At 52.4% G+C, this 13,892-nt stretch overlaps 1 protein-coding gene across 1 annotated transcript in view; it reads left to right on the top strand.

Moving 5' to 3' along the window:
* fes (FES proto-oncogene, tyrosine kinase) overlaps positions 1-9,102 on the top strand; it is a 46,141-nt gene extending 37,039 nt beyond the window's left edge. Inside the window, exons 9-14 of the mRNA XM_033014822.1 lie at positions 9-303; positions 822-933; positions 2,357-2,480; positions 4,282-4,439; positions 6,212-6,334; positions 8,851-9,102. Coding sequence (XP_032870713.1) covers positions 9-303; positions 822-933; positions 2,357-2,480; positions 4,282-4,439; positions 6,212-6,334; positions 8,851-8,993 — 955 coding nt within the window. The 3' untranslated portion in view covers positions 8,994-9,102. The remainder of the gene's footprint in view (positions 1-8; positions 304-821; positions 934-2,356; positions 2,481-4,281; positions 4,440-6,211; positions 6,335-8,850) is intronic.
* Positions 9,103-13,892: the final 4,790 nt, after the last annotated feature.

Below are 13,892 nucleotides of genomic sequence, written 5' to 3'. Positions count from 1 at the left end.
CTGTGCAGGGTCAGGGTCACGGCCGAGCGGGGTCAGAGGGTGTCAGTCGAAGCCAAGGTCGGATTAGGGCAGGGTCACTCCTGGGTAGCGGTCATTGTGGGGTCTGGGTTGACCCGGGGCGTGGGGAGGCAGTGGCCGGAGCCGCTGACCGCTCACTCCGACGCGGCATTCGCCGCCCAGACCCTCTCGGCTGCCGGGGTGACCGCGGGACTGACCGGAACCGTTCACTGCAAGCGGCCGCAGAGTGACCGGCCATGGGTGTCCAGTCAATGGCCAATGCTGGTGCCTGAGGTTGTGGGTGTGGTAGATGCCCAGCACCCTGGCACCCTCCACCGTGCGGGCAGGGGGCATGTCAGTGGGGGGGGGGGGGGGTGCGAGAAGCGATGGGGGGGGTGAGAGATGGGGGGTGAGGAGGGGGGGAGGTGGGACGTGGTGGGGTGAGGTGGGGGAGACAGATATGGGGGCGGTTGGGGAGAGATGAGGTGAGGCTGGGGGAGGGGGTGGGAGGGAGAGGCGGGGGTGTGGGGGGGGGGTTGGGGGGTGAGGTGGGGAGGGAGGGGGTGGGAGATGGGGGAGGGTGGTGGAGAGATGGGGAGGGGGAGGTGGGGAGAGATGGGGAGGGTGAGGGAGAGTGGGGAGGGGAGGGTGGGGAGATGGGTGGGGGGGGGTGTGGAGAGGGGGGGGGTGGGAGAGGTGGGAGAGATGTGGGGAGGGGGTGAGTGTGGAGAGATGGGGAGGGGGAGGGTGGGGAGAGGTGAGGTGAGGATGGGGAGGGGGTGGGAGGGAGAGGTGAGCATTGGGGCATTGGGGCTGACGGTGAGGCGGGTGTGTGTTGCAGGATCCTGAAGCAGTACGAGCACCCCAACATTGTGCGACTGATCGGTGTCTGCACCCAGAAACAACCCATCTACATCGTCATGGAGCTGGTGCAGGGTGAGCGAGAGGGCGGGTGCGGGGGTGGGGGGGGGGGGCTGTCGATTTGTAATCCTTATAATAACAGTGGCCTTACACCATGTCAGGATATATAGATTTTATTGGTTACAAAGCAATACAACTTCTCACTTAAGAGTTCACTTTAAAACTAACGGAATGTAGCTAACAAGCTAATGGGCGCAACTACAAATGCATGACTCATAGCATGAGTCAATAATCTACATCCCCTAAGCTGACAACTTTCAGTACTCCGTTCGGACGTTATAAATTTTTGAGGATGCCCTTTGGTATAAGTTGTGCCAGTGAAGTATTTCAGCGACCCATGGAGCAATTGTTTGCCGGATACACATGGTCCATCGTAGTGGACGATATCCTCATTGCTGGAAAAACGGTCGAGGAGCACGATGTCAATCTGACAAAAGTAATGAAGCATGCCGAGGCCATCCGTCTCAAGCTCAATCCCACTTCTGACACCATGTCGATTTGTAGTCCTTATAATAACAGTGGCCTTACACCATGTCAGGTTATATAGGTTACAAAGCAATACAACCTCTCACTTAAGAGTTCACTTTAAAACTAACAGAATGCAGCTAACAAGCTAGTGGGCGCAACTACAAATGCATGACTCATAGCATGAGTCACTAATCCACAGGGGCTGAGGGCAGGGGTACAGGGCCAAGGGGCTGGGGGCGATGGGGTAGGGGTACAGGGTGAGAGGGTGGGCATACGGGAAGGGGAGGGGTACAAATAATGGCCATGTACATATGTGTGTGTGTGGGTGTGTGTATATATAGATATATTTCTCTGAAGAAAGGTCTCGGCCCGAAACGTTGCCTATTTCCTTCGCTCCATAGATGCTGCTGCACCCGCTGAGTTTCTCCAGTATTTTTGTCTACCTTCGATTTTCCAGCAACTGCAGTTCCTTCTTAAACACTGCACAATATATATGATCCTACCACAACTAGAGAGCAGCCCTGAACTACTATCTACCTGTGGTCCAGTGAGTCAGGCAGCCTCCGTGGAGAGAGGCGGGTCAGCGGGGATGGAGGTTCCTTTTTTTTTAGTTTAGAGGTACACCGCGGAAACAGGCCCTTCGGCCCACCGAGTCCGTGCCGACCAGCGATCCCCGCACACTAACACTACCCTACACACACTATGGACAATTTTACATTTCCACCAAGCCAATTAACCTACAAACCTGTACGTACGTCTTTGGAGTGTGGGAGGAAACCGAAGATCTCGGAGAAACCCCACGCAGGTCACGGGGAGAACGTGCAAACTCCGTGCAGACGGTGCCCGTAGTCGGGATCGAGCCCGGGTCTCCGGCGCTGTGAGGCAGTAACTCTACCGCTGCGCCACTGTGTTGCGGTTGTTGAGGGTCCACACTTCCATCGTTTCACTCTGCCTCTCTCCCTCTGCACAGGAGGGGACTTTGTGTCGTTTCTACGCCACGAGGACAACCGACTGGTCACCAAGGACCTGATAAAGATGGCGGAGCATGCGGCGGCTGGCATGGGTTACCTGGAGAGCAAGCATTGTATCCACAGGTGAGTGGGGACCCCGCGGAGGCAGGTATGGTCCCAGGTGTGCCGTTCCTCGCCCTACCTAGTGTCCCCATCTATTCCATGAACATCTGGCCTGGTGTCCCCACCTGTTCCATGAACATCTGGCCTGGTGTCCACACCTGCCCCATGAACATCTGGCCTGGTGTCCACACCTGCTCCATGAACATCTGGCCTGGTGTCCCCACCTGCTCCATGAACATCTGGCCTGGTGTTCCCCACCTGCTCCATGAACATCTGGTCTGGTGTCCCCACCTGCTCCATGAACATCTGGCCTGGAGTCCCCACCTGCTCCATGAACATCTGGCCTGGTGCCTCCACCTCCCCATCAACATCTGGCCTGTTGTCCCCACCTGCCCCATCAACATCTGGCCTGGTGTCCCCACCTGCTCCATGAACATCTGGCCTGGTGTCCCCACCTGTTCCATGAACATCTGGTCTGGTGTCCCCACCTGCTCCATGAACATCTGGCCTGGTGCCTCCACCTCCCCATCAACATCTGGCCTGTTGTCCCCACCTGCCCCATCAACATCTGGTCCTATGTATCTGTCCTCATCTGATGATGTCACCATCTGCCCTGTAAACATCTGGCCTGGTGTCCCCACCTGTTCATTAAACATCTGGCCCAATGTCCCCATCTGTTACCTGAACATCTGACCCAGCCACTCCACCCGCCCGCCGAATATCTGGCCCAGTGTCCTCACCTGCTCAAGAAACATCTGGCCTGGTGTTCCCATCTGATCCAAGAACATCTGGCCCAGTACTCCCTGCTCCATGAACATCTGGTTCAGCGTTCCCACCCGTTTCCTAAAACATCTGGCCCAGTATCACCACCTTCCCCCTGAACATCTGTCCCAGTGCCCCCACTTTCTCCATGTACATTTGGCCCAGTGCCCCCACTTTCTCCACGTACATTTGGCCCAGTATTCCCGGTGAGGGGCGAAGGGCCTGTTCTCGTGCTGTACCCTTCTCTATTCTAAGTTCTACTGACTATACAGAATGTGAGGTGTGGCTGAGGTGGGTGAGTGTAAGGGGCAGGTATACGGCTGATGGCAAGGCCACCTAATGATGTTACAGCGGTAGGCTTGCTGCCTCCCAGTGCCAGAGACCCAGGTTCGATCCTGACTACGGGTGCTGTCCCTGCGGAGTTTCTAAGTTCTCCCTGTGATCCCGTGGGTTTTCTCTGGGTGCTCCGGTTTCCTCCCACATCCTTTAGAGAAGCGTCGGTTTGCGGGTTAATTGGCTTCTGTGAATTGCCCCTCGTGTGCAGGGAGTGGATGCGAAAGCGGGATAGCATGGGGACTGGCGTAGAACTGGTGATTGCCGTCCGGGCTCGATGGGCCGAAGGGCCTGTTTTCGTGCTGTATCTTAAATTTCAATTAAAAAAAAAAAAAAAAACTTAATTTATTTTTCTTAGAAGCAATTGTATAACGATAAAACATTCGGCATCTAAGATTATACATTCATTTGTACGGCTTCATTTTTAACCTTATAACCTGAAAATGAAAAAAGAAAAGAAAGGGTAAAAGTGAGAAGTGAAAAGATAGCTCGAAAAAGAACAAGGGAAAGACCCCTAAAGTACCATAGTGTGGCCGAAAGATATAGAGATAAGAAAAGATATACCTGCCCCTCGTCCCCCTCCCCCCCCCCCGCCCACCTCACCCAGCCCAGCATCGGATTTAAATTTAAATTTGTGTTGCTCCATGCTATTCGTGTACGAATTCGGTGAAGGGTCTCCATGCTGAACCTTGCGTGTGGGATCTTGCATCCGCCCGTTTCCTTCCAGGGACCTGGCGGCGAGGAACTGCCTGGTGTCGGAGAAGAACGTCCTGAAGATCAGCGACTTTGGGATGTCGCGGGAGGAGGAGGACGGGGTCTACTCGTCCACGGGTGGGATGAAGCAGATCCCCATCAAGTGGACCGCACCCGAGGCCCTCAATTACGGTGGGTGGCCTTCAGCCCAGTCGGGGCCAGCGCACGCTCGCGTTACGGCCAACGGTCGGACAGTAGTGACCACCCAGTCAATGGTAGACCACCCAGTGGGCACCCAGCCAATAGTCACCTAGTGGTCGGTACACAAAATTGCTGGGGAAACTCAGCGGGTGCAGCAGCATCTATGGAGCGAAGGAAATAGGCGACGTTTCGGGCCGAAACCCTTCTTTAGACTGATGGGGGGTGGGGGGGAGAAGGAAGGAAAAGGGGAGGAGGAGGAGGAGCCCGAGGGCGGGCGGATGGGAGGGTGGGAGGAGACAGCTAGAGGGTTAAGGAAGGGGAGGAGACAGCAAGGACTAGCAAAATTGGGAGAATTCAATGTTAATGCCATCCGGACGCAAGGTCCCCAGACGGAATATGAGGTGCTGTTCCTCCAATTTCCGCTGTTGCTAACTCTGGCAATGGAGGAGACCCAGGACAGAGAGGTCGGATTGGGAATGGGAGGGGGAGTTGAAGTGCTGAGCCACCGGGAGTTCAGGTAGGTTATTGCGGACTGAGCGGACCACCTAGTGGTCACCTAGTCAGTGGCGGCCATCTGGTCAGTGGTGACCTTTGGACAATGGCGGATCAATGGTCACTCGCTCAGTGGTGGGCACCTGGTGACATCTGGCCAATGCCCACCCGGTCAGCGATGGACCACCTAGTCAATGGTGGACCCAACAGGTCAGTGCTGGTCGCCTGGTCAGTGGTGGACCACCCGCTCAGCAGTGGCACTCGGCCAGTGTCGTCGGAGATCGTGGGTTATTCATGGGTTCATTGGTGTTGGCCACTTGGGCCGCTCAACCCTGCAGCTGAGGGAGGGAGGGGGAGAGGAAGATGAATTGAAGTCTCCAATGTTAGGTAACCTCTAACGACCCCCCCTCCCCTTTCTCCCTCCTGCCCCCACATTTCTGCCCCACAACCCCCCCCCCTCCATTGTAACCCCCTCTGTCCTCCCCTTTCTCCCCCACACTGCCCCTCCCTTTCACCCCCCACCCCCATCCTCCACTGCCCACTTGCCCTTGGACCTATTCCTCACCCCCCACCCCCCCCATCCTCACCCTCACCCACATTCCTTCCTCTGGCTTCACAATTCGCAACTCTTCAATCCTCGCACCTGCCTTCATCTCCGGCCTTCCTTCCAAGCATAGGCCTATCAGCCCCTACACCCCCTGCCTGTGTCCATCTATGACCCGCCCCCTCGTCTCTCCCATCTTTCTTCCCCCTCAACAACCCCCACACAATCAAGCCCTGACCCAAAACGTTGCCACAACGTTCCCCACAGATGCTGGACCTGCCTGACCCACTGAGGTTCTCCGGCACTTTTCATAAACCAGTGCCTGCAGTTCTTTGTTTTCTGCCTAATTCTGCTCCTCTATCTTATGTTGTCCCTGCACCGTGAGAAGGGGGGGGGGGGGGGGTGGAGGGTGGTGGGGGGGGGGGGGGGGGGGTTGTTGGTTCACTACTAGAGGACTCGGTCTCGAAATGAATGTTTCCTCAGGGAGGGTTCCTGGGGGATCTATAAGGCTTTAGGAGCAGCCATGTTTGGCTCTTAATAAATACACTTCGGGTTCTGGGCACCAAGTGTAGTTCGTGAGTTATTTAGCCCTCGAACACACCAGTTGTGTGAGATGGGCTGGTGGCTGGGACTGGTGGGGCAGGGTGTGTGTGTGGTGGGGCACCTTGACCAGAGGAACCACCTCTCCGGGCCCTGTCCATTTACCGAGTCGCTCCCGCCGTTTCAGGGCGCTTCACCACGGAGAGCGACGTGTGGAGCTACGGCGTGCTGCTGTGGGAGACGTTCACCCTGGGCTCCACCCCATATCCCAACATGACCAACCAGCAAACACGGGAGGAGGTCGAGCAAGGTGAGTGACCACATCACGGTGGCGCAGCTGTAGAGTCGCTGACCGGAGACACGAGGTTCGATCCCGACCACGGGTGCTTGGCTGTACCTTCTCCCCGTGACCTGCGTGGGTTTTCTCCGAGATCTTCCCTTTCCTCCCACACGTGCAGGTTTGTAGGTTAATTGGCTTGGTGTAAGTGTAAATTGTCCCTCGTGTGTGTGTGTGTGTGTGTGTGTGTAGGATACTGTTAATGACAATAGTCAATAGACAATAGGTGCAGGAGTAGGCCATTCGGCCCTTCGAGCCAGCACCGCCATTCAATGTGATCATAGCTGATCATCCCCAATCAGTACCCCGTTCCTGCCTTCTCCCCATATCCCCTGACTCCGCTATCTTTAAGAGCCCTATCTAGCTCTCTCTTGAAAGTATCCAGAGAACCTGCCTCCACCGCCCTCTGAGGCAGAGAATTCCACAGGCTCACCACTCTCTGTGAGAAGAAGTGTTTCGTCGTCTCCGTTCTAAATGGCTTACCCCTTATTCTTAAACTGGGGCCCGTGGTTCTGGACTCCCCCAACATCGGGAACATGTTTCCTGCATCTAGTGTGTCCAAGCCCTTAACAATCCTCAACAGACCTGAGTTCGATCCTGACCACAGGTGTTTGGATGCACGTTTTCCCCGTAACCTGCGTGGGTTTTCTCCGAGATCTTCCGTTTCCTCCCACACTCCAAAGACGTACAGGTTTGTAGGTTAATTGGCTTGGTGTAAGTGTAAATTTCACTCGTGTGTGTGAGTGTGTGTAGGATAGTGTTAGTGTGCGGGGATCGCTGGTCGGTGCGGACTCGGTGGGCCGAAGGGCCTGTTTCCGCGCTGTATCTCTAATCTGCACCGAGATGTGAAAGCGTCTGTGTGTTGACATCATTGACCACACAGTGCAGAGGGAGGGGCACTGGATATCTATCCCATGATCTAGGAGCGTGAGATGACGCCTTTTTGAAGAAAAAAATTAATAACACAATGAGCTTTTATTCAAACAAACACAAATACAGAGTAGTAACAACATTAAGACTGCCATTGTAGTCTTACAATCAAACAGTTGTCAGATTAAAATATTGTCAACTTATATCCACAATACACTCTATCCCTCCCACGGCAACCAGCGTTCACACAAGTCCTCCAGATTCCCCGTGGACACCGTGTGTGTGCTCCACCACTAGGGACACGGATGTAGGCCCGGAAGAGTGGCCTGCAGTCGACTCGGCTGCCCGCTGCCTGGACCCGCGAACGGCCATCTTGGCCAGGCCCAGGAGCCCGCCCCCACCACCTCCCTCCCTCCCTCCCCCCCCCCCCCCCCCCACCTCCATACCGGGTGACCAAAGATCAGAAATGTGGGGACTAAAGTGCAGCCGAACCTTGAGGAGCAGCCCATTCAGATAGTCGTACAAGGGGCTACAACCTCTCGCAATCCCTCCACATGGGGAACATGGTCTCTTCCTCACCGCAGAAGTGACAGGCGGCTGGCGAGCCCGTGAACCGACTAAAATATCTGTGGCACGCCACAGCTCTGCACAACACGCTCCACACAACACGCTCCACACAACACGCTCCACACAACACGCTCCACACAACACGCTCCACACAACACGCTCCACACAACACGCTCCACACAACACGCTCCACACAACACGCTCCACACAACACGCTCCACACAACACGCTCCACACAACACGCTCCACACAACACGCTCCACACAACACGCTCCACACCGGGAGTGTGTGACGGGATAGTGTTTTTTTTAAAAATATATCAAAAAATGTATTCAATTATTAAAAAATAATATTTACACTACAATAAAACAAGCCAGAACCCACCACCATAATACAATACAAACATATATCCATAATAAACTAACTACAATACAACTATGTTACAATTCTTATTGAGGATCCATTCAACAGCCCGGTGATAGGACAAGTGTGGAGGGAGCTTCACTCTGTGTCCAAGCCCAGGAGTGTGTGATGGGACCGTGGGCAGTGTTCTATTGTCCACAAGGCCGGTCTCTGTTGCCGGCCTCCGGTGGTACCAGTTCCCGGTCAACGTCCCTGGCCATCCCACTGCTCGCTGGCCCTTGGCCCGTCCACCACGCCAGGGTAGCGGCACTGTGGCGCTACGGGTAGAGCCGCTGACTCACGGCGCCAGAGACCCGGGTTCGATCCTGACCTCTGGGTGCTGTCTGGGTGGAGTTTGCACGTTCTCCCTGTGACCTGCGTGGGTCTCCTCCAGGTGCTCCGGTTTCCTCCCACATCCCAAAGACGGGCGGTCAATAGTTTGTAGGGTAGCTGGCCCTCTGTAAATTGCCTGTATTATGTAGGGAGTGGATGAGAAAGTGGGATAACGTGGAACGAGTGTGAACCGGTGATCGATGGTCGGCGCGGGCTCGGTGGGCCGAAGGGCCTGTTTCTGTGCTGTATCTCTCAATTAGACTCGGTGAATCGAGACCCCGTTGCTGACTGGCTTGTCATGTGTCTCCCTGGCCCAGGATACCGCATGAACTGTCCGGACTCGTGCCCGGATGAGATCTACAGCATCATGTGCCGCTGCTGGCATTACGACCCAAAGAAGCGGCCCAGCTTCAGCGCCATCCACCACGAGCTGGTCGGCATCAGGAAGAAGTGGAAGTAAAGCCCGCAGACAGGCTGTGGGCAAATAGCTGCCCCCTCGTCCTGTGTGTGTGTGTGTCAGGTTGGGTGTGTGTATGTACGTGTGTGTATGAGTGTGTGTCAGGTTGTGTGAGTGTAAGGGTGTGTGTGTGTGTGTGCATGAGTGTGTGAGAGTGTACGGGTGTGTGTGTCAGGTTGTGCGTGTGTCAGGCTGTGTAAATGCCAGGCTGTGTGTGTGTGTGTGCATGAGTGTGTATGTGTGAGAGTGTAAGGTTGTGTGTGTCAGGTGTGTGAGCGAGTGTGTATGTGTGAGTGTGTAAGGGTGTGTGTGTCAGGTGTGTGAGCGAGTGTGTATGTGTGTGTCAGGTGTGTGAGTGAGTGAGTATGTGTGAGTGTGTATGTGTGAGTGTGTAAGGGTGTGTGTGTCAGGTGTGTGAGTGAGTGTGTATGTGTGAGTGTAAGGGTGTGTGTGTCAGGGTGTGTGTGTCAGGTGTGAGCGAGTGTGTATGTGTGTGTCAGGTGTGTGAGTGAGTGAGTATGTGTGAGTGTGTATGTGTGAGTGTGTAAGGGTGTGTGTGTCAGGTGTGTGAGTGAGTGTGTATGTGTGAGTGTAAGGGTGTGTGTGTCAGGGTGTGTGTGTCAGGTGTGCGTGCGAGTGTGAGTGAGTGTATGTGTGAGTGTATAAGGGTGTGTGTGCGTGAGAGTATAAGAGAGTGTGTGTGTGTCTAGTTATACAGACGCAGGCAGTGGAGGGACGTGGATGATGAAGCCCAACAATGCCTGTGTGAAGTAACCCCAATGCCCTTCAATCTGAAGAAGGGTCCCGACTTCTTCAGAAAGGTCGCCTGTCCTTTCCCTCCACAGAGGCTGCCTGATCCACTGAATTCCTCCAGCACTTTGTGTTTTGCTCAAGGTTCCAGCATCTGCAGTTCCTCGTGCCTCTAACTTCTCTAACTTTGCTTCCTTGCTTTATGTCACAAGAGAAAAATGCTTCCTCTTTCACCCACACAGCTGCAGAATAAAATGTAGAAACGAGGAAGAGGGTCCCAACTCTAAACGTCACCTGACTATGTTCTCAGAATTGGTCAAAGACTCTTTATTGTCACGCACATACAGTGAAATTTGTTTTGCATGCCTTCTATGCTATGCTGTATTATGTACCAGACCTCGTTCGATACTGCATCTGAAGAAGGCTCTCAACCAAAACGTCACCCATTCCTTCTCCCCAGAGATGCTGCCTATCCCGCTGAGTTACTCCAGCATTTTGTGTCTATCTTTGGTGTAAACCAGCATCTGCAGCTCCTTCCTATGCCTCGTTCCGCCTTGCCAAGTTCATGCCTAGTTCCACTTTCTCATCCTCTGTTTTACAGAGACTTACAAACCAGCACCTCTTTGGGAATCTCATCTTTTGATTCCCCGTTTCTGTTTCAACATCAGGGACACCCAAACTGTGCCCTCTGGAACGTTCTATCCCAAACGCTCGATATTCCCTCTTGAAGGACGATGCTTTTGTATTTATGCTTCATCATCATCGGCGGTCACTCGAGTATGACAGTCCTCTCATGGAGGACGCCTGTGCGTGACTTTGTTTAACGTGGGGAGACTGGTGCACAGACAGCCACCACACAGTCCTTGACAGATCTGGGTCAGGATCCAGTGGCATGGAGTCCAAGACGACCGGAGACCCTTTTCTGCTGCAGCCCTCATCCGCCTTCCCAACCGTTGTGACGCTCCACTAAAGTCAGCCATCGTCCTCCGCCTGTTCCACCGTTGAGGTCTTGGTTGGATTGCTCTTTGTCAGGGAACCAGACCTCCCCCTCGACCTTCCCGCCATGGGTGGCCCTACCAGGAGCACAGCTCCAGACGGCATCGCTCTCGGGATCTCAGGACCACACGAGCTTCTCCACCACGACAAGGTGACAATCCATGGAGAAGCTTACACGGTCTGTGACTGGTTGAAGCTTGAGATGTGCGGCTGCCTTATTGTTGACCCAACATTACAATCAGAGTAAGGAAGTCTGATGGTTTCAGCACCAGATTAATGGGGAGGTTGGCTAAAACGTTGGGACCAAACGTAAAGTAACACTGTCCGGCTATTTCATGTATGATCAGTGCCCTTACGCAAGTAAACTGCACAAGTGCAGTGCAGTTAGTAATAAAACTTAAAGTGTAGCGTTTTAAACTGTGTACCCGGGTGTTGGAATAGATCTTGGTGTTAAGCAGCAGAATGAAACACGCGCGACTCTAGCCATGTGTAGGAAGGAACTGCAGATGCTGGTTTACACCAAAAATACTCACAAAATGCTGGAGTAGCTCAGCGGGACAGGCAGCATCTTTGGATAGGAATGGGTGACGTTTCAGTCGGAAGAAGGGTCTCGACCCGAAACGTCACTCATCCCCTCTCTCCAGAGACGCTGCCTGTCCCGCTGAGTTACTCCAGCATTTTGTGTCTGTCTTCGATTTAAACCAGCATCTGCAATTCCTTCCTACCCTGGTTCACTGGCACTTCATTTGTCACGTGTACCGAGGTACAGTGAAATTCATTTTAATCTAACGTTTCGGTGCAGGTATCACTGTACATAAGCACTCAGATACATCTTAGATAAGCATCGCAGATACACTACAAGTGTATAGCAGTCGTACACTTAGATTGTATACATTCGCCAGATTTGGTGCCAATTTCAAGTCCCAGTTGTTGTTATGTGCTCCACCTCTCAATGTAACTGCAGGCTGCATCGGGTCCACAGGAGGTGGAACGATGTGACAACAGACATCGTTTAAGAAGGAACTGCAGATGCTGGAAAAATCGAAGGTAGATAAAAATGCTGGAGAAACTCAGCGGGTGAGGCAGCATCTATGGAGCGATGGAATAGGTGACGTCTCGGGTCGAGACCCTTCATCTGACCCGAAACGTCACCTACTCCTTCGCACCATAGATGCTGCCTCACCCACTGAGTTCCTCCAGCATTTTTATCTACCTTCTGACGAAAGACATCAGTGGCATTGAGAGATGAGGAAATCAGCTTTTATAATTGGGATATTTTTTGTTGAGGAAGGCAAGCTGCACGACTTAAGACAATAGCGATTGGTTTCAACGCGAGCTAATGCCTCGCTGAGCGGCAGGTACAAATGCACAATACTCTGCATGCTAGAAATCTCAAATGAAAGACAATGTTGTGGACCGCATTATGAGAAGCAGTGAATGTGTCCCACTGAGTTTCCAACACTTCTTGTGTTTATTCAGTACATCTGTGAATTCAAAGGAAGCACCTGTAAAATTAAAATTCGTATAGTGGGACATATCTCCGTCTTCTTTTTTGTCTCCCACTTCTTCGGCAGTTCAGGGGTCTTTTCTTCTCTCTTTTTTGTATTTTTCTTCTTTCTCTTCATTCCTTCCTTTTTACTTTTTTTTCCCCCGATTCACTTATCAATTTATAAAATGTTAAAAATGAAGCTGTACGAAAATTGTATAATTGTTGCCGATTGCTTTATTCTTGTACAATCGCTTCTAATAAAATAAACATTAAAAAAAAATTTCATAAAAAGATTTGCAAAAAAAAATGAAGATGGAATTGACGCTCTTCCATGGCGAATTTCGAGTAGTTCGAGCCATTTACAGTGCACAGACACATGAATCGGGAAAATGATTAGGAAAGAGCTGCAGATGCTGGTTTAAATCGAAGATAGACACAAATGCTGGAGTAACTCAGTGGGACAGGCAGCATCGCTGGAGAGAAGGAACGGGTGACGTTTTGGGTCGAGACCCTTCTTCAGTCTTCTTGAGAAGGGTCTCAACCTGAAACGTCACCCATTCCTTCTCTCCAGAGATGCTGCCTGTCCCACTGAGTTACTCCAGCATTTTGTGTCTATCATGATATGGGAATAACGTTTAGAGCAAGATAAAACTAGCAAAGTGCAATCAAGGATAGTCAGGCCTCCAGTGTATTAAACATAGAAACATAGAAACATAGAAATTAGGTGCAGGAGTAGTCCATTCGGCCCTTCGAGCCTGCACCGCCATTCAATATGATCATGGCTGATCATCCAACTCAGTATCCCGTACCTGCCTTCTCTCCATACCCTCTGATCCCCTTAGCCACAAGGGCCACATCTAACTCCCTCTTAAATATAGCCAATGAACTGGCCTCGACTACCCTCTGTGGCAGGGAGTTCCAGAGATTCACCACTCTCTGTGTGAAAAAAGTTCTTCTCATCTCGGATTTCCCCCTTATCCTTAAGCTGTGACCCCTTGTCCTGGACTTCCCCAACATCGGGAGCAATCTTCCTGCATCTAGCCTGTCCAACCCCTTAAGAATTTTGTAAGTTTCTATAAGATCCCCTCTCAATCTCCTAAATTCTAGAGAGTATAAACCAAGTCTATCCAGTCTTTCTTCATAAGACAGTCCTGACATCCCAGGAATCAGTCTGGTGAACCTTCTCTGCACTCCCTCTATGGCAATAATGTCCTTCCTCAGATTTGGAGACCAAAACTGTACGCAATACTCCAGGTGTGGTCTCACCAAGAACCTGTACAACTGCAGTAGAACCTCCCTGCTCCTATACTCAAATCCTTTTGCTATGAAAGCTAACATACCATTCGCTTTCTTCACTGCCTGCTGCACCTGCATGCCCACTTTCAATGACTGGTGTACCATGACACCCAGGTCTCGCTGCATCTCCCCTTTTCCTAGTCGGCCACCATTTAGATAATAGTCTGCTTTCCTGTTTTTGCCACCAAAATGGATAACCTCACATTTATCCACATTATACTGCATCTGCCAAACATTTGCCCACTCACCCAGCCTATCCAAGTCACCTTGCAGTCTCCTAGCATCCTCCTCACAGCTAACACTGCCCCCCAGCTTCGTGTCATCCGCAAACTTGGAGATATTGCCTTCAATTCCCTCATCCAGATCATTAA

This window comes from Amblyraja radiata, chromosome X (assembly GCF_010909765.2).
Source record: "Amblyraja radiata isolate CabotCenter1 chromosome X, sAmbRad1.1.pri, whole genome shotgun sequence".
NCBI lineage: Eukaryota > Metazoa > Chordata > Chondrichthyes > Rajiformes > Rajidae > Amblyraja > Amblyraja radiata.
The sequence above is the reverse complement of the archived record's forward strand: the minus strand, read 5'-3'. Positions and strand labels throughout refer to the sequence as shown.